Here is a 21,271-nt window from a genome sequence, read left to right as displayed (position 1 = left end):
AAAAATCACTGAAGCTGGAGACTCATTATCTCCCTCACTAGCTTTAAGCACCAGCTGTCAGAGCAGCTCACAGATCACTGCACCTGTACATAGCCCATCCATCTACCTACCTCATCCCCATACTATATTTATTTATTTATTTATCTTGCTCCTTTGCACCCCAGTATCTCTACTTGCACATTCATCTTCTGCACATCTACCATTGCAGTGCTTAATTGCTACATTGTAATTACTTCGCCACCATGGCCTATTTATTGCCTTAATTTACCTCATTTTCATTCACTGTATATAGACTTTTTGTTTTGTTGTACTGTATTATTGACTGTATGTTTTGTTTATTCCATGTGTAACTCTGTGTTGTTGTATGTGTCGAATTGCTATGCTTTATCTTGGCCAGGTCGCAGTTCCAAATGAGAACTTGTGCTCAACTAGCCTACCTGGTCAAATAAAGGTGAAATAAAAATAAAATAAAAAACTACTGAGACCAACTCCTCAACTGGTTGGTCCTAAATTTGAGCCATCAAAATAGGACACCACAGAGAGCAACATTACTTTCTGAACACTCTTGAGTCCATGTTCTCTTTTCTGAAAGGGGTGCTTTGAGGCATTGTAGCAAGAACAGTCATACCCCAGTACCTCTAGTGGTGTGTGTGTGTAAACTCTATCTGACTGATCCCGTTAGGAATGGGGGGAGGGTGGGATGTGTGGGGGAGAGTTATGTCTTTGATCTTACCCCCTACCGATCTCCCCCATGAGAGGCTGCTCTCCTGTGATGTGGGAGACACGAGGTAGTCAGTGTGACGGCTGTGGTACATGTTAACTCTGATTAAAGAGAAATATGCATCCAACAGCGTTATAGAGCTTTCCTTTTTATCTGCTCTCCCCATGGCGATAGCGACAGTCTGTAGATTGGGGTTGATAGCATTTTGAGTTGTAACACTGACAGTGTTACACAGTAAAGCTGCAATGCTGTTTCAAACTTGGGTTGATGTGAACGTGGATGTTTTGTATTGTGCATGTGTTGGACCTTGGGGTTCTATTCAATCAGATCCGCTTTAGCCGACATCCACATAGCGGTTGTTTTGGTGGTCTCGGAGGTGGAACTGCATTAGAGCTGTCAAATTCACAAGCGGCTCCTGGCATTATACCTAAAGTGGACATTGCCATTGGCTGCACAAAGTCACATTAAGAGAAATCTCATGGGCCTCCTGAGGGGAGCAGTGGTCTAAGGCAATGCTGAGGCACCACTACAGCCTCTGGTTTGATCCCAGGCTGCGTCACAGCCGGCCGTGACTCCGATGGGGCGGCGCACAATTGGCTCAGCTCCGTCCAAGTTAGGGTTTGGCTGGGGATTTCCTTGGCTCACCATGCTCGAGCGCCTGCTAGCTGACTTCGGTCGTCATTTGGATGGTGTTTCTTCTGACACATTGGTGTGGCTAGCTTCCGGGTTAAGCAAGCAGTGTTAAGAAGCAGCGTGGCTTGGCAGGTCATGTTTTGTAGGACACATGACTCTCGAACAGTTGGGGAGCGATGAGACAAGATTGTAACTACCAATTGGATATCACGAAATTGGGGGGGGGAAATTAAGAAATCCCATGCAGCCTTGTTTACAAGTTCAAACACTGGAATGTGAGATTAAATCTATACCTCGATTAGGCTGATAGAAACCATTATTCTTTAGTTTAATGATTTTCAATTTGAGAGTCATTATTTCTATATAGCCTACGCTTTCTCATTCTGAACTTCTAACGCGAGTGGGACGGATGTGGATTGATGACGATGATCAAGAACAGCTGCTCATTGATTTGACAGTCACACCTCCGACACTGGCAAAACATCAGCGATGCGGGTGTCGGCTATCACCCGTTAATGCTTGATCTGATTGAATCTAGGCCTTTGGTCTCTGTGTAATTAATGTTGTCAGGTTTGTCCCGAGCACCTGAATTCACACCAGAGTTCACCTCTGACCCTTGAACCTAGGACATGTTCCTCTAAAACAATTAGAGCCAAGGGCCCACATTCCACACTGCAGTGACGAAAGCACTAATGGAAGGTATCACACGAGTTCATGGAGAGAGTAATGTCCTTTCTCCATTAGAAGAACCAAGAAGAAACCAGCTCTGGAGGAAGTCAGTGTTGGTTCCTATAACTAAGCGGTCCATCCATTGCAATGTAAACACAAGTTTCCATTGCAGTTCCACCTGGCTCGTCTTCGAAGTGGAGAAGAGGGGAATAGTAAAGAGAGCAGGAGAGGTAGACAGAGAGAAACTTCACTGATGTTTGATCATTCCCAACCATTAAATATGAAACCATCATGAGGCATATGATTATTGTTTTGATTCACATCTCATTCATGCACACAACATCCTACTCTTCCTCATCTCAACCTCAATAGGAAGTCTTCTGGAAAAAGGCTCCATGATTGTGAGATGTAGCAAGAAGCCACTTTATTCTTCGTAGTTAGATAGTGAGGTGTGTGTCAAACACACACTCATTCAATCATGGGGAGATTGGATGAGGTTACAGTACGAAGATGCCCTCTGTCAGACAGATGGGTATTGAGGCATAATGTAGGCGCTTGATAACCCCCTGGCAACCCTAGTTAACGTGGTCCAGACACACACACACACAATCCTCCGACCCAGACCCCAAACACCTTAATGCTCAGTGCTGACTGCACACGGTGTCACTCAATGAATCCCTTTCCAAGCATCTTTTCTAATGCATGCACACAGACATTCCAACGCTGTGTGTGTGCATAAAAGTCGTAAAGGAAAATAATTAGAAAACCTAACATAAGCATGGATTCATCCTCCAACTTTATTGTTACGTACAACAGGGTTGGTTCTACAGTTACCTGAGCAGGATAAACATACTGTTACTGGAAATAAATATGAATTAATTTTTTATCTTGTTAGATATCATCACACAGTTCTCGTCATCTTCAATAAAGCATACATTTGTATCATTCTGAGAAAGGTAAGGTTTTCAGGTTCACTAACAGCCACAATCACAAACACTTTCAGCCAAGTTTTGACAGTCACCATTTTGTGAAACAGACATATTAGCTATGTGATTACTTTCACACCATTGATTTGTTTGTGCTGCAAGACACTGTGCCAGACACAAGCAAGGAGAGCTATGCTCAGCTTAAGTTGCCGGTTTGACGATAATAAACAAATTCCTTTCTAGTTAGTTTCCTCCATTAGAACAAAGCAGCATATTCACTATATATTCTATGCAAATATATATTCTCAATATACTGTATCTATACATAGCTATATATATATATATATATAATCTAACTATAGAAGTCTATATTCAATATCTATATCTAGAATTTGGTAGGATTTTAAAACATTCAAGGTACATTCACTTACCATGTGATTTTTTTTTCATACGAAAAAGGTTACACAGTCTGACAAATGTTTAAACCACATCTACCACCCCTCTACAAGTTAATCTCCCAACCAAGAAACACAACATTGAACATCCCCCATCGTAAGAAGCAAACAGAAGAGAAAACAGGCTTTTCTGCTCAGTTTCCAATGACCAATCATAGCATTAAGAGAATGTACATAAAAGTTTACTTCAGTCTAGTATTCACACCCCTTGACTTTTTCCACATTTTGTTGAGTTACAGCCTGAATTTATAATTGATTAAATTGAGATGTTTTGTCACCGGCTTACACACGATACCCCATAATGTCAAAGTGGAATTATGTTTTGAAATGTATTCAAAATGAAAAGTGGAAATGTCTCACGTCAATAAGTATACAACCCCTTTGTTATGGCAAGCCAGAATAAGTTCAGGAGTACAAATGCGCTTAGCAAGTCACATAAGTTGCATGGACTCTGTTTGCAATAATAGTGTTTAACATGATTTTTGAAGCATTCGTCGAATATCCGTTTGGGCATTACACTTTGGATGGTGTGTATTAATGACCATAAAGTGCATTAATTACACTTTGGACGGTGTATCAATACACCCAGTCACTACAAAAATACAGGCGTCCTTACTAACGCCGTTAATGTAGAGGAAGGACACCGCTCAGGGATTTCACCATGAGGCAAATGGTGACTTTAAAACATTTACAGAGTTTAATGGCTGTGATATGGGAAAACTGAGGATGGATCAACACCATTGTAGTTATTTATTATTTTATTTAACTAGGCAAGTCAATTACAGTGCCTTGCAAAAGTATTGATCCCCCCCTTGGCGTTTTTCCTATTTTGTTTCATTACAAACTGTAATTTAATTAATTTTTATTTGGATTTCATGTAATGGGCATACACGAAATAGTCCAAATTGGTGAAGTGAAATGAAAAAACATACTTGCTTCAAAAAATACTGAATAAATAAATAATGAAAAAACGGAAAAGTGGTGCGTGCATAAAGTCAGTTGAAGTTGGAAGTTTACATACACTTAGGTTGGAGTCATTAAAACTCGTTCTTCAACCAATCCAAAAATGTCTTGTTAACAAACTATAGTTTTGGCAAGTCGGTTAGGACACCTACTTTGTGCATAACACAAGTCATTTTTCCAACAATTGTTTACAGATTATTTCACTGTATCACAATTCCAGTGGGTCAAAAGTTTACATATACACTAAATTGACTGTGCCTTTAAACAACTTAGAAAATACCAGAAAATGATGTCATGGCTTAGAGGCTTCTGATAGGCTAATTGACATCATTTGAGTCAATTGGAGGTGTATCTTTGGATGTATTTCAAGGCCAACCTTCAAACTCAGTGCCTCTTTGCTTGACATCATGAGAAAATCAAGAAATCAGCCAAGACCTCAGAAGAATTGTAGACCTCCACAAGTCTGGTTCAACCTTGGGAGCAATTTTCAAACGCCCGAAGGTACCACGTTCATCTGTACAAACAATAGTACGCAAGTATAAACACCATGGGACCAAGCAGCCGTTATACCGCTCAGGAATGAGAAGCGTTCTGTCTCATAGAGATGAATATACTTTGGTGCGAAAAGTGCAAATCAATCCCAGAACAGCAGCAAAGGACCTTGTGAAGATGCTGGAGGAAACAGGTACAAAAGTATCTATATCCACAGTAAAACGAGTCCTATATCGACATAACCTGAAAGACCGCTCAGCAAGGAAGAAGCCACTGCTCCAAAACCGCCATAAAAAAGCCAGACTACGGTTTGCAACTGCACATGGGGACAAAGATCGTACTTTTTGGAGAATTGACCTCTGGTCTGTTGAAACAAAATTATAACTGTTTGGCCATAATGACCATCGTTATGTTTGGAGGAAAAAGGGGGATGCTTGCAAGCCGAAGAACACCATCCCAACCGTGAAGCACGGGGGTGGCAGCATCATGTTGTGGGGGTTCTTCTTGCAGGAGGGACTGGTGCACTTCACAAAATAGATGGCATCATGAGGATGGAAAATTCTGTGGATATATTGAAGCAACATCAAGACATCAGTCAGGAAGTTAAAGCTTGGTCGCAAATGGGTCGTCCAAATGGACAATGACCCCAAGCATTCTTCCAAAGTTGTGGCAAAATGGCTTAAGGACAACAAAGTCAATGGAGTGGCCATCACAAAGCCCTGACCTCAATGCCATATACATTTTGAGGGCAGAACTGAAAAAGCGTGTGCGAGCAAGGAGGCCTACAACCCTGACACAGTTACACCAGCTCTGTCAGGAGGAATGGGCCAAAATTCACCCAAATTACTGTGGGTTGTGGAACGTTTGACCCAAGTTAAACAATTTAAAGGCAATGCTACCAAATACTAATTGAGTGTATGTAAACTTCTGACCCACTGGGAATGTGATGAAAGAAATAACATCTGAAATAAATCATTCTCTCTACTATTATTCTGACATTTCACATTCTTAAAATAAAGTGGTTACCCTAACTAACCTATGACAGGGAATTTTTACTAGGATTAAATGTCAGTAATTGTGAAACTGAGTTTAAATGTAGTTGGCTAAGATGTATGTAAACTTCCGACTTCAACTGTATGTATTCACCCCCTTTGCTATGAAGCCCCTAAACCAGATCTGGTGCAACCAATTACCTTCAGAAGTCACATCATTAGTTAAATAAAGTCCACCTGTGTGCAATCTAAGTGTCACATGATCTGTCACATGATCTCAGTATATATACACAAACCTGTTCTGAAAGGCCCCAAAGTCTGCAACACCACTAAGCAAGGGGAACCACCAAGCAAGCGGCACCATGAAGACCAAGGAGCTCTCCAAACAGGTCAGGGACAAAGTTGTGGAGAAGTACAGATCAGGGTTGGGTAATAAAAAAATATCAGAAACTTTGAACATCCCATGGAGCACCATTAAATCCATTATTCAAAAAATGAAAGAATATGGCACCACAACAAACCTGCCAAGAGAGGGCCGCCCACCAAAACTCAAGGACCAGGCAAGGAGGGCATTATTCAGAGGCAACAAAGAGACCAAAGATAACCCCGAAGGAGCTGCAAAGCTCCACAGCGGAGATTGGAGTATCTGTCCATAGGATCACTTTAAGGCGTACACTCCACAGAGCTGGGCTTTATGGAAGAGTGGCCAGAAAAAAAGCCATTGCTTAAAGAAAAAAATAAGCAAACATGTTTGGTGTTCGCCAAAAGACATGTGGGAGAATCCCCAAACATATGGAAGAAGGTACTCTGGTCAGATGAGACTAAAATTGAGCTTTTTGGCCATCAAGGAAAACGCTATGTCTGGCACAAACCCAACACGTCTTATCACCCCGAGAACACCATCATCACAGTGAAGCATGGTGGTGGCAGCATCATGCTGTGGGGATGTTTTTCATTGGCAGGGACTGGGAAACTGGTCAGAATTGAAGGAATGATGGAGGGTGCTAAATACAGGGAAATTCTTGAGGGAAACCTGTTTCAATCTTCCAGAGATTTGAGACTGGGACAGAGGTTCAATGACCCTAAGCACACTGCTAAAGCAACACTCGAGTGGTTTAAGGGGAAACATTTAAATGTCTTGGAATGGCCTCAATCCAATTGAGAATCTGTGGTATGACTTAAAGATGACTTAAAGATTGCTGTACACCAGCAGAACCCATCCAACTTGAAGGAGCTAGAGCAGTTTTTCCTTGAAGAATGGGCAAAAATCCCAGTGGCTAGATGTGCCAAACTTATAGAGACATACCCCAAGAGACTTGCAGCTGTAATTGCTGCAAAAGGTGGCTCTACAAAGTATTGACTTTTGGGGGGTGAATAGTTATGCACACTCAAGTTCTGTTTTTTTTGTCTTATTTCTTGTTTGTTTCACAATAAAAAATATTTTGCATCTTCAAAGTGGTAGGCATGTTGCTTAAATCAAATGATACAAACCCCCCCAAAATCTATTTTAATTCCAGGTTGTAAGGCAACAAAATAAGAAAAATGCCAAGGGGGGTGAATACTTTCGCAAGCCACTGTAACAACAAATTCTTATTTACAATGACGGCCTACCCTGGCCAAACCCTAACGACTCTGGGTCAATTGTGCACTGCCCTATGGGACTCCCAATCACGGCTGGTTGTGATACAGCCTGGAATCGAACCAGGGTCTGTAGTGACACTAGCACTGAGATTCAGTGCCTTTGGGGCTCCCGAGTGGCGCAGCGGTCGAAGTTACTCCACAATACTAACCTAATTGACAGAGTAAAAAAGAAGTAAGCCTGTACAGAATATTCAAAAACATGCATCCTGTTTGCAACAAGGCACAAAAGTAATACTGCAAAAAATGTGACAAAGCAATTCACTTTTTGTCCTGAATACAAAGTGTTAAGTATGGGGCAAATCCAATACAACACATTACTGAGTACCACTCTCCATATGTTCAAGCATAGTGGTGGCTGCATCATGTTATGGGTATGCTTGTGAGTCATTAAGGAGTGGGGAGAAAATCTATGGCACAGCTTGACAATGGTTGTCTAGCAATGATCAACAACCAATTTGACAGAGCTTTAAGAATTTTGCAAAGAATAATTGGCAAATATTGTACAATCCTGGTGTGCAAAGCTCTTAGTCTTACCCAGAAAAACTCACAGCTGTAATCGCTGCCAAAGGTGATTCTAACATGTATTGACTAAGGGGTGTGAATACTTATGTAATGAAGATGTATTAGTGTTTTATTTTTCATATATATATATTTTTTTACAAATGTTTATTTCATTTTCAATACATTTGCAAAAATGTCTAACCATGTTTTCACTTTCATTGTGGGGTATTGTGTTAAAATGGGTAAGATTAAACATATATTTAATCCATTTTGAATTCAGGCTGAAACACATCAAAATGTGAAATAAGTCAAGGGATATGAATACTTTCTGAAGGCACTATAAAAATGTTATATTTTGTTGCATTTTTCTCTTGAACACAGACCAATTCCACAAGTTTATACTGAATAATAGTTGGCAGCATTAGTTCAACATTTATAATGTAATAGTAACAAATTGAGCTAGTTTTGTCAGTAGTCTATCAATCACCCTTTCCATTACCACAAAGTACACAAACAAATATATATAATAATATATCATCTGTTTATGAGTCCTTTATTGATTATTAGCCAGAAATAAGGTTCTCAATCTATTTTCAGAAGGCCTCAGATGTTTCAGTCAGGTGCTGGTGTACTGAGAAGGTTTTCCTCTCTAGGTCAAAATAGCTAGACATATACCATGTACCGTACTCATACCATGTACCGTACTCATTTCACTGAGGGCCGAGTGGCTGCGGGTTTTCGCTCCTCCCGTGTACTTGATTAATTAAAGTCACTAATTGAAGGAAAAAAACTAAAACCTGCAGACACAAGGCCCAACATTGAATGAGTTTGACACATAAGGTCTATTATTAGTTTTCAACCAAAAAGTACTTTCAAGGCCAAAAGACAGACTTCGGTACAGTGTGCCCTTATTACTACCGCTAGGGTATTATGCTTACTCATGTCATTTAACAAACAGTTTCACTGCATCTGTGGCCAATCATGTATCGAGAAAAAAAGGGGAAAAAACGCAATACAAAAAAACCCTATCCTTTCCATTTTATTAAACAAAATATTAAAACACACCAAACTCAAAAAACCTAAACACAAAATCAGAACAAACAAAAAACAAAAACAGTGCAGTCCATAAAATACCATATAATAAATACTAATCTATCAAGTGGATTCTCAAAAAAACTAACCTGTGCTATAACTGACCTCTGTACGGCCTAATACAATTTACACACTACTGAGCCGAGCTGCACTGTACTGCACTGGCCTGGTTAGAGGTTAGGCATCCACTATTCCATAGTTGCTGGAACTGTGGTGCAAAGGACCATTTGAAAATAAAATGTCCCCACTGTATGGTTGGGGTCAGCTCGATAGTGTATAAAGGGAATAACTGCGTGTGTTTGAGAGCAGCCCACTGTGCAAGATGGGCTCAGACAGACACAGACAGTGGGTGCGGTGCGTTCCAGGTTGTCTTTATTGCAGTCAGGCTGCCCCGATTATTAGCTCTCACAATGCCTGGAGAGATGTTTAACATCGGAAACCATGTTAATATGGTATAGCAATCTTCTGAGGCACTGTTTGGAACCTTTGCTTCATTAGAAGCTAAAAATAATCAGTAAAGTCAATCTTCTGAGATGTGCAACGTGACTGCAACAGAAACAACCTGAAACGTGTCCAGTGCCATGTTAATGTGGGCTGTGAGAGGGCAAGTCCATCTCCCTGTCCCCTGAGTAGGAGCTGAGGGCCTCCCAGAGTACCTGGGTCTCCTCACAGTGGTGGTGGACTGTCCAGTGCTCCATCACCTCCTCCTTACTGTCCAGGACCTGGCTGCACAGCACACAGTTAAACACTGAGCCCTGCCTGAGGACCCCTCTCCCTCCCCGGGCTGAGTGGCCGGTCGGCTCCCCCTCTCCGTCTCCATTCCCATCGTCCTCTGCCCCCCCCTGGTGGTGGGAGAGGATATGACGCTTCAGCTTGGAGAAGGAGAAGAACTCTTCGTCACAGCTCCCACAGCGGACTAGGTTCCTCTTCTCATTGAGCTGGCGCCAGTAGTGGGCGGCGTGTTTCACCAGCTCGTCCTCGGCCTCCCGGCCCCCTTGGAGTGCCCCTCCCAGCCCACCAGCCCCATCCCGCAGGCGCACCTGCACCTCCTCCCCGTGCACGTAGAGCAGGTGCAGCTTCATGTCGGCGAAGGTGGGGGTGATGGCCTGACAGCGGCCACACTTGATCTGGAGCTCCACTGGGTCCTCGCGGTCCTCCTGGCCCTGCTCGTCCCCCTGGTCTGGAGACATCGCCCTGGAGACACATACAAGATGGAGACAGACATGATGGAAGGAAGAACTGTGGTGTTTTATGAAAATTGGCGAGAAGCTAACAATATTCTAAGAAATGTATCAAACTCACAGTGACCAAAAGTCATGAGTCCTATTGATGAGACAAGTATATCAGTATGTAGGTACTATTTATAATTCTGAAAATGTAGGTAGTCACCCCTCCACAGGCACGTCGTCTTCATGTTGGCTGATGGATGGCTCCACAGTCAGGATAACCTTATGCACCTCCCTCAGATGGCTGAAGTACACGCCCACGTAGCCAAACGCCTTCTCACAGAACTCACAGCGAAGCGTCCGGCGTGGTCGGCCCTCTGAGTGGTGCAGCTTCATGTGAGTGCTGAGCGAGCCGGAATGGGCATAGGCCTTACGACACACTGGACAGACGTAAGGCCTACTGTTGGTGTGGCTGTTCATATGGCTCTGCAAGTGGTGTTTGAACTGGAAGCAGCGGCTGCAGGTGGGGCAGTGGTGGAGGGGCCGGCTACTGCCCAGGTAGACCCTTTGAGAGGAACTTCCCCCTCTCAGGTGAAGTGTGGTAGAGGCTGACTGGGGCTGGCGAGGACCAGGCTCCAGGACCTTGGCAGAGAGTTGGTGCCCTACGAGGAGCTCTGGTTCCAGGCTGTCAGAGGTGGTGAGGGAGGGCAGGCTGACCAGCTGGGGAACTGTCTCCATCAGCAGCATGTGGTGAGGCTTGGGTCTGATGCTGCGGTACTTCTTAGAGATGTCCACTTCCCTCTGCTGCGAGATGACAGTCGAAGGAGAAGGCTTCTCTGGAACCCTCCTCCGAAAGAACGACAAGGATCTCTTCTTTCTTGCCTCAAAGGCCAGAATATCCTCCATTGTTTTCCTCTTCCTCCCTCTCTTCTTGCCCGGTGGTTTCTGCATCTGAAGCATTCCCAGTAGCGACAGGGTGCCTGTGGTCTTGGCCTGAGGCTGGCTCTGCAGCAGGGAGTTTGGCATGTGGTTCTGACAGAGGGCCTCGGCAGTCTCTGGGGTCTTGGACTGGGGATCAGAAGGATACGGGGTAAGGCCGGGCAAGCCAGGCTGGCTGGGGAAAGCCTTCTTGGGGGACATGGCATTGAGGTTGAGTTTGGTGGCTGGTATAAGGGTGCTTTTTATGTTCGAGTAGGGCAGAATGGGCAACTTGCCTTTGGGTGGGGAGGGTATAATCTGGACAGCTTTGCTGAAGATGGCTGGAGAGAGGACAGTGATGCTGCTACTAGCTGGCTGTGGATGGGGCTGTTGGGCTACAGGCTTGGGTTGGCATGGCCTAATGCCAACCTTAATGTTGCTCTCTTCCTGTGGCAGTTTGACTGGGGAGCTTTTAGTAAAACCGCCAGATGGGTATTGGAGGTTCTGCAGCATGCTGGTGACGGGGCCCGGGCCGGGGGCAGGAGTAGACATGTGGTTGATGGTGGTGTCCACCACTGCTACTTGCTCCAGTGGAGATCCAGAGTAGAGCACAGCGTTGTCCGGGAGCAGGGCTGTGAGGGCTGAGATCTCAGAGGAGGCTGTGGAGTCGATCAGTATGACCTGTTTTGATGGCTCCTCCTTGGGTTCCGGCAATGACAACTTCTTTTTTACCGCCGCTATTGACCTTTGTGGCCGGGTTGTCACGGCAGTGGGTGTGGCTAATTTGACCTTCTCCGGGGTGTTCTTGGCTCTCATTGGCTGGTACCTGGGGATGGGCAGCTTCAGGTTCTTCTGGATTGTCTGTTGCTGCGGCTGTTGTTGCTGTGGAGATTGATTGGATACGGAGGGCGGCAGGGCCACTAGAGAGAAGGTGCCCTCCTGTCCTGCCACCTGCATCAGGGCATAGTTCTGGGCCGGGACCAGGATGGATTTAGGGCTGACGGCTGTAGAGGCTGCTTCTGGGAGGGCAGAGGGGTGCTGGCAGGACAGGACGGCGGTCGGGGAGGGAACTACCGCTGCTGGGGCCTTGGGGGCGATGCTTCTGAACTGGAGGCTCTTCATCATCTAGCCTGGCATGGAGGTCTAGACCCAGACCTGTCTTAGTCTGTCAACAGAACAACAACAGTGAAGTTCGAGAGCTATTCCCAACAACAACAGTTAAAGAAGTATTCCCCAACATAACATTATAGCAAGTTTTGGCCACAGCCCATACTGATTGCATGCCATCTGGCATAGAGGTTTACATTTGCCAATACAACAACAACAATACTGATTGAGATACCCCTGGCCCCAACGTAATATCCGGGCATATTTTTGGTCCCAGACCCCAACTATTATGTTCTTAGCAGGAAGGTTAACCTTAGTGTTCTTAATGGTGTCGTTACAAAGTGGTTAACAGTCTGAGATGTGAGACACAGGCAGCATCCGAAATGGCACCCTAATCCCTATACGGGTGCACTACATTTGACCAGGGCCCACTTGGGATACATCCTGAGATGAAAGACAGACAGAGGCTGTCACTGACATGAACATTTATAAGGCTTCCACAAGATTACTATTATCCTGTGGTTCTTCCTGCACGCGCACGCACGCACGCACGCACGCACGCACGCACGCACGCACGCACGCACGCACGCACGCACACACACACGCACACACACACGCACACACACACGCACACACACACACACACACACACACACACACACACACACACACACAACCCCCACAAATATCCCCCCCACACGCACACTACCCCCAGGGACAGACAAAGTGCCCCCTTTGATTTGAGCCCATCGTGCAGCCTAGTTACCGCTGTGGCTCGGCGGGGTTCTCCCTGTACCCCCCTCCTCCCTCGTACCCCCTGTACTTCCTGGAAGGATCAGTCAGTAGAGCGTGAAAGCTGCCCAAGGGCAGGACAGACAGGAGCTTTACCACCACATCAAGAGGGGTTACCTCTGTGTGTGTGTGTTACCTCTGTTAATCACTGCCCATTCTCTCTAGACCAGCAGTAGTAAAGCTTAGCTGTGGGGCTAAAACAGCCTTACTTACAAAGCCCCACATTCTGAGACCCTAATGCCCCATATCGACAAATGATATTTCACCATACAACACCAGGGATTAGGCTTTAAAGTCGGCAGTTTACAGTAATTTTGGATGTCGAACATCGAAAGGCCTAGGAAGGGTTGAGTAAGGAGGAGTCCAGGTAAATGATTCTGACTACTTTATAAAAGGTGTAGAATGGTCATAAACTTCATCTGAGCTACTTTATCAACTCTAGTAGGCATGCGTATGCCTATACTGAAGCTTAAAAAAAGAATAAGGAATTTCTAAGCAAATGTCCACATACATGTCTGTTTGAAAATAAAGATTTACAGCAGAATTTTTCAAATGAACGTGATTGTAAACAGATGATTTTGACAGGAGTTGAATTTCACTTTTTTTTTATCCGACTTTCAATACCAATACCAGTCTTATCGTAGGCTTGTGTCCAAGGGGTGTGCATGATACCTGTCAGATTCAGAAAAAAACACCAGGATCTAGATGTGACATAAAAAGGTAGCTACTCGCACGTTGCTACACTTAACCAATCTAACAACCAATCTAACTTTCAAAGGACTTAGGCTGAACCAATGCTTGCATTCATTTTAAAAATAGGGAAAAAGGATATAAACCCACATTGTTCAAAACCTGGAAGTATTTCAGTGTGAGAGCAGATTATTTATACAGTGTCCACACAGCATCTTAACTCCATACAACTGGAAATGTTCCCTCTCTGTTTGGATAGTTTCCAATTCATCTGTGAGTTTGGCCATTTGGCCAGGCATTCAGTCAACAGAGGAGAGTACAGCGGTAGGATATCTAGAATGCTCCCAAGACTTGAAGGGGGCATGGATGGTTGTGTGTGTGTGTGTGTGTGTGTGTTTGGCACCGACAGGCTACCCAGGAGGTTCCTCCCATCAACTCAGTTTACAGTTGAACCCCTAGAGGGAAAGGGAGGGAAGAAATTATGCAGCCGTGCTGAAGCCAAGCAACCAACCACAGGCAGCGTTAGGCCGGCGTGTGGGGCTGCTGTCGGCTTAAGTCAGACTGATGACTTCTCACGGGAAAGACTGGGTGAGAACAAAGACAGAATGATGAGAGTAAAAAAGAGAGAGTGAGAAAAATGAGTAGACACCAAGTGTCCAGTGGTCTGATCTGATGAGAATTGATAGCAGTGTAGCACTGCAGCTGGTGTGTTATAACTGAGGAGGAGTAGCTGCACCTATGCTCATAGTGTGTGTCCCAAACAGTGCCCTATTCCTTATATAGTGCACTACTTTTGACCAGAGCCCTATGAACCCTGGTCAAAAGTAGCCATTTGAGATGCAGTCCTTGTCTCCATAGGTGGTGTACTGCTCCAGTAAAATACACCAGATAACCTCCCAGACTAGGGCTGCCACAGGAAGTACAGTGGTGGGGAAGGAGACAGACAGAAGGACTGGAGTGGTGTTGAAGACTATAGCCTCAGGCTAGCTACATCCTGTCATCCAGTCAGAGTGTATTTAAACCACAAATTCCAGATCAAGATCAAAATCCTAGAACTGCTAGCTCTCCCCTCTGCCTTCTATTTGTTGCTTTGCAACCTGCTCCTCGCGCCTTCAAAAAATACCAGCCCCCCTACCCCTCTCCTCTGTCCATCATGTATCTCTCTTGTTCGTTCTCTTCCTCTGCCGTTCTTCAGGCCCCTCCTCCTCCTCCTGTTTCCCTCTCTTGTTTAGAGATTCTCCTCTCAATGTGCGTTCCTATCTGCATAATGATGATGCAAACATCCCTCCCTCACTCCTCCCCCCTTTAGCCACATGTCGACCTGCTCTGGGGCGAGGGGCCTCGCTGTTGAGGCCCCAGTGTCAATCACATTATAGCTCCACAACAGATGAAATAAAGTAAGAGAGCAAGCAAGAACAAAATAAATGAAAAGATAGAAAGAGGAAGAGATAAAGGTAGTGAATGTGTAGTAAACCCCTGTAACCCATTGTCCTTTCTTCTAGTGTATGGTAGGTCAAGGGGGTAGTAGTACAGTGGTGTATAAGGGGGTGGTGTATTTTGCATTGGGGTGGTGGTATAGTAGCGTATTAGTGCCGTATTAGTGCCGGCCTCCCCATGATCATGATATAAGTACAGCAGGGAGCAGGGAGCAGCAGCAGAGACACACAGGGTTGGCCCAGTGGCAAACTAGTAGGGTTAACTGGAGCGAGAGAGCATGATGAGAGAGGAGAACGGGTGAGAGGAGGAGGGGATAGGACGATTTCTGACTGCTCCTCCCAACCTGGACTCATATCAGACAGCTACATTGTTGTTATTGGAGTAGAGAGCATTTTGATTGGCTGAGGAGGAGATTAACATTAATACAGGGCAGGCTAGCATCATATGACATAAGTATGAGCGGTGTGGCTCTAAACATAAAACAAATATGGCAGAAATCTATTTCTTTGTATGTGATAATACATGTCTATACGGTTTCAATTAACCTCAATATACTAGTGTTGTATTTAATGAGCTTTCTACATGTACATCATATTCTCTGTCTTTTCCAGTAGAGACATCTTGACCCAAGCCTCAAAGGAACAAAGACACTTAATCTGGTGCAGGCTTCAAAACGCCAGCCACTCTAATCTACAATGGTTCAGGGGTCAGGGATGGGCTGAGGACGGACAGATGGGGGGAGTCAGAAAGAGAGACAAGGAGAGAGAGAGAGAGACAAGGATAGCGAGAGAAGGAGAGAAACAGATAGAGAGAGAGAGACAGAAAGAGAGCGAGACCAGTAAACTATGGCTGTGCCGTCCGAGCCAGGCCCTCCCAGCGTTAGCCAGATTAGCAGGTAAGGCCAAGAGGTGAAAGGTGAGGTCTGGTGTTTACGTTAACAGTCAGGTCACCAGGGTTACGGTAGGGCTAGGGCATTGCTTTGGTCGGACCGGTGGGACAGTTCACGGACATATCCATCCGTGTGGAATGGAATGTGCTGAAAAGGCCGGATTGATCGGATGAATACAATCCAGCGGTCAATGGGTCATGCTGCAGCCAGACAGACATAGGCTACGTTCCAAATGGCACCCTTTTCCCTAAATAGTGCACTACTTTTGACCAGAGCCCTGGTCAAAAGTAGAGCACTATATAGGGAATAGGGTGTCATTTGAGACACAGCCAGACAAAGAGAGCAACCAGTAGCCCAAATAATTCACTGACTGGCCGCTGATCTGATGTCTCCCTGATTGGTTTACATGTGGGAACTTAGGCCTATAATTGGTTGTAATGACAACCCAGTTACGAACGGTCATATCAAGCCCAATGTTGTGTTCTAGGAGCATTGGTCTCTCTGTCTGTCTGTCTGTCTGTCTGTCTGTCTGTCTGTCTGTCTGTCTGTCTGTCTGTCTGTCTGTCTGTCTGTCTGTCTGTCTGTCCGTCCGTCCTTACTTTTTCAGGCCCCCGACTGGTCATGGCTCTGTCCCACAAACAGTACAAGATATTATGAAGAATGAAATAAATGGAGTTGTGAGAATTACATCTTCATCCATTTCTACAAGACAGCCGGTAATCAGGGGCAGTATGTGCCGAGTGTCTCAGAGCACGAGTGCTGACTGAGGATCAGTTTTGCCTTTTAGATCACAAATAACGCGATTTCATAGACAGGGTGGATCTAATCCTACTCTGAGATGCTTGATATGATAAATACAGCCCAGGGTTTCCGTTAGGAAAACTAGGTGCCAGATAACGTGACCGGGAAGATTTTAATTTACTGGCCATTTGAGAAATTTACCGGACCAATATACCCATAAGGTCGTCCACCCACGGTGCTCAGAATGACGGAAATCACATTTAGATTGTGGTAATTAATCTTAACAAAACATTCAACTCCTGTATTGAAGCAGCCAATAAAAAATCATTTTCAAACATTTGCCAAAATGCAATTTGCTCCATTCTAAACAGCACACCTGAGGAGAGAAGTTCCATATGTGACAGAGATTAAAATCTCCTTTAGAAAAGTAGAAAGAGAGGGAATCTAAAGATGTGCCTTTGGCTTCTGGACGATGAAAGCAAGTTGATATGAAAACCAATAGAACAGGAGAGCTGGTTTCAATGGCATATGAGGAAGTCTTTATAAAATAATTGCCTCCACGTTTCTATGGTCGGATTTTGCCTAGGCTACTTTGAAGCAAGGTAAGACATGCCTCAATGTGAAGTAAAACATTCAGGTTTCAAACAATGTTTTCAAAATGCATACTGCCTCCAGCTCACATTGAAAAGTGGTGGGTGATGTGCTGATAGCCTGCCTACCATTGCCCATGCACTTGAATGGCAAATGGGAGGCATGCCTCAATTACCATTTGAGAAAAAAAAAAAAATAGTAGCTCTTTTTAATCCTGAAAATCAAACTGTTCAAAATGAGCTGAGAAGCTAAAGCAGCAGAATGATAAAACGTCTCTGTATGCTGTGCTTGTGTGATAAATACAATTAATGATTAATGAAAATACACACGCTCTAATTTAATGATTTGTTTTGGGGTGCAAATTAATCTATAGAAGGATAAGCATGACGGGCAAATGTATTTCCATCGACTGATATTTCAATCAATAAATACAAATCATTATTTTGCAATGGGATTGATAGTCAAACGAAAACCCTGATACAGCCCAAGATTGAGCAGTGCTTGTCTCGTCTCAGTCCGTGGAATAAAGAGAGAGGAGGCTTCATTTTCTTCTCAGATTTTTTTTGTAGTTAAAAATCCATCAAGAAAACTTGGTGCTTCACGTAGAGCTAGAACAGAAACTTCAAACAGCAGGAGGACAGAGACAGACCCTATATTGGCCCCCCATATCAGACCTATGCCCCTTCTGCCCACCCCATGGCCCCCGCCCCTGGGGCAAGGACTTCAACATGACAGCAGGACATATACCCAGGCCGTGAGTAGAGGAACAGGCCCAACCCCCACTATTACACCCGCCCAAGCCCCATCCTGCAACCTAAGAGGTATGTATCAGATGCTCTGCTCACACCTACTGTGATGGTCCGGGCCTAAACCACACAAAAACAATACTAGACACTATGGAACACAAAGCATTTACTAATTCATCCTGGAATATACAAGGTCTGAGGTCATCTGTCTTTGGCCTGAAGAGCAGGAACCCAGAATTCATCAAAGAAATTGGAAATACAGACATTCTCATCCTACAAGAAACATGGTATAAAGGAGACGGACCCACTGGTTGCCCACTAGGTTACAGACGACTGATAGTCCCATCCACCAAAATACCAGGTGTGAAACAGGGAAGAGACTCAGGAGGTATGCTAATTTGGCATAGAGCAGACCTAACACACTCTATTAAATTAGTCAAAACAAGAACATTTTACATCTGGCTAGAAATTAATAAGGAAATTATCTCAACAGAGAAAAATGTCCTCATGTGTACTACCTATATCCCCCCAATAGAATCTCCATACTTTAACGATGACAGCTTCATTAACAATTTCCAGGCTCAGTGACATGTACTAGTCTGTGGTGACCTAAATGCCTGACCTGAACAAGAACCTGACACTCTCAGCACACAGGGGGACAAACATCTACCTGGAGGTGACAGCATTCCCTCCCCCATATGCCTCCCTAGACACAACTACGACAACATAACCAAAAAAAATGGGTCACAACTCCCGCAGCTCTGTCGGACGCTGGGTATGTATATAGTCAATGGTAGGCTTCGAGGGGACTCCTTTGGTAGGCACACCTATAGCTAATCTCTTGGCAGTAGTACTGTAGACTACTTTATCACTGACCTCAACCCAGAGTCTCTTAGAGCGTTCACAGTCAGTCCACTGACACCCCTATCAGATCACAGAAAAATCACACTCTACTTGAACAGAGCTATGCTCAATCATGAGGCATCAAAGCCAAAGGAACTGAATAATATTAAGGAAAATAGTGTGGAAATCTCCCCAAAAACAATTTGGCAACAAAAAATGTAATCCGTTCAAGACAGTTTCCTAGACAAAAGGTTTCACTGTAATAGTGAAGGTATAAATTGGCAGTAGAAAACCTAAACAGTATATTTGACCTCAGATTCCCTATCAAATCTAAGAAAATTATAAACAATGACAATTGGTTTGATGAAGAATGCAAAAACCTAAGAAAGAAATTGAGAAACCTATCCAACCAAAAACATATGGTGAATCACTAAAACAATACACTACAGAAAAAGAAGGAACAGCACGTCAAATCAGCTCAATGTAATTGAAGAATCCATAGAATCCATAAAATTGGAAAACTCAACAAACAACACGAAGAGTTATCTATCCAAACCGGAGATTCATGGATAAACCACTTCTCCAATCTTTTTCAAATCAAATCTTCAAATCAAATTGTATTTGTCACATACACATTTAGCAGATGTTATTGTGGGTGTAGCAAAATGCTTGAAATACGAAATACTGCACATTTTCCCAAGAGCTAGAAGTACAGTAGCCCTCTCTGTCAGCGCCATTTCATCGTTTGGCTCTATAACAAAGACAAACAGCAAAAACATATAAATGATCAAATACAAATCTTAGAATCAAATATTAAAGACTACCAGAACCCACTGGATTCTCCAATTACATTGAATGAACTACAGGACAAAATACAAACCCTCCAACCCAAAAAGGCCTGTGGGGTTGATGGTATCATTAAATGAAATGATAAAATATACAGACCACAAATTCCAAATTAGCAAAACTTAAACTTTTTAACATCATCCCCAGCTCTGGCATCTTCCCCAATATTTGGAACCAAGGTCTGATCACCCCAATCCACAAAAGTGGAGACAAATTTGACATGGCTGGAGGTGGAGGGGGGTCTGGAATGGAGTGCCGGGGGCAGGGGAGAGTGGGAAGGGGGAGCACAGCAGCAGCCAGCCCAGTGGAGGCCAGGACAACTTCCCCCAGGTCTTAGCCCAGATTAAAGGTCTGGATCTCTGCTAGATAAGGGCAGGATGCGGGGGGGGGGCCTTCATCGCCAGCCATGTCCAGCGGGCATGTTCTCAGCCACCCCCCATAATCAAGGTACTCTCCTCAAGCTAACCAGGTCCACAGTCTCTGAGTGTGTGTGTGGTACCAGGGCCTTGAATTATACTACGATCTGTATGGTACTGAATACGAGTGTACACTAGGTATCGGGCATCATCTACAGTTCAGCATCATGGTGTTCAACAAATTACAGCAATAGGCTATTTATATTATTTCTTCATGCACTTTGGCATAAAACTGATCTGACAGCACATGCCAATTCATTATCAAAACACAGAGAGCTGCATAACACCTGACCACAACGCTATCCTCCTAATTCCTTCTTACATGCAAAAACAGGAAGTACCAGTGACGCACTCAATACGGAAATGGTCTCATGAAACGGATGCTAAACTACAGGACTGTTTTGCTAGCACAGACATTGAGGAGTTTACCACATCAGTCACCGGCTTCATTAATAAGTACATCAACGACCTCATCCCGACCTGTTTGATAGCTCGTCGTCTCCCACAGTGACCGCCATGGATTACAGGCAACAGCCTCACTGAGCTAAAGTCTTTAGCTTTCAAGGAGCGGGACCCTTAAGAAATCCCACTTCGACATCCGACAAGCTTATAAGAAATCCTGCTACGACATCCAATGAGCCATCAAACAGTAAAAGCGCCAGTACAGGACTAGGAATCCTACTACGTCGGATGTGGCAGGGCTTGCAAACTATCACGGATTACAAAGCGAAACCCAGCCGTGAGCTGTCCAATGACGCGAGCCTACCAGACAAACTAAATGCCTTCTATGCTCGCTTCGAAGGCAAGCAACATTGAGCCATGCATGAGAGCAATAGCAGTTCCGGACGCCTGTGTGATCTCGATCTCTGTAGCTGATGTAAGATCTTTAAACAGGTTAACATTCACAAGGCTGCGGGGCCAGATGGATTACAATGACGCTTAGTTAGAGCTTGCGCTGATCAGTTGGCAAGTGTTTTCACTTACATTTTCAACCTCTCCCTGAC

General features: G+C 44.3%; 1 protein-coding gene across 2 annotated transcripts in view; it reads right to left on the bottom strand.

The window, feature by feature from the left end:
- Positions 1-8,515: 8,515 nt before the first annotated feature.
- LOC106590042 (zinc finger protein 438) overlaps positions 8,516-21,271 on the bottom strand; it is a 103,313-nt gene continuing 90,557 nt past the window's right edge. For both annotated transcript variants that reach the window (XM_014180542.2, XM_014180541.2), the window contains exons 3-4: positions 10,475-12,334; positions 8,516-10,279 (exon numbers count right to left, since the gene is read on the bottom strand). In XM_014180542.2, coding sequence (XP_014036017.1) covers positions 9,670-10,279; positions 10,475-12,294 — 2,430 coding nt within the window. In that variant the 5' untranslated portion in view covers positions 12,295-12,334 and the 3' untranslated portion in view covers positions 8,516-9,669. The remainder of the gene's footprint in view (positions 10,280-10,474; positions 12,335-21,271) is intronic.

Source organism: Salmo salar, chromosome ssa29 (genome assembly GCF_905237065.1).
Source record: "Salmo salar chromosome ssa29, Ssal_v3.1, whole genome shotgun sequence".
NCBI lineage: Eukaryota > Metazoa > Chordata > Actinopteri > Salmoniformes > Salmonidae > Salmo > Salmo salar.
The sequence above is the reverse complement of the archived record's forward strand: the minus strand, read 5'-3'. Positions and strand labels throughout refer to the sequence as shown.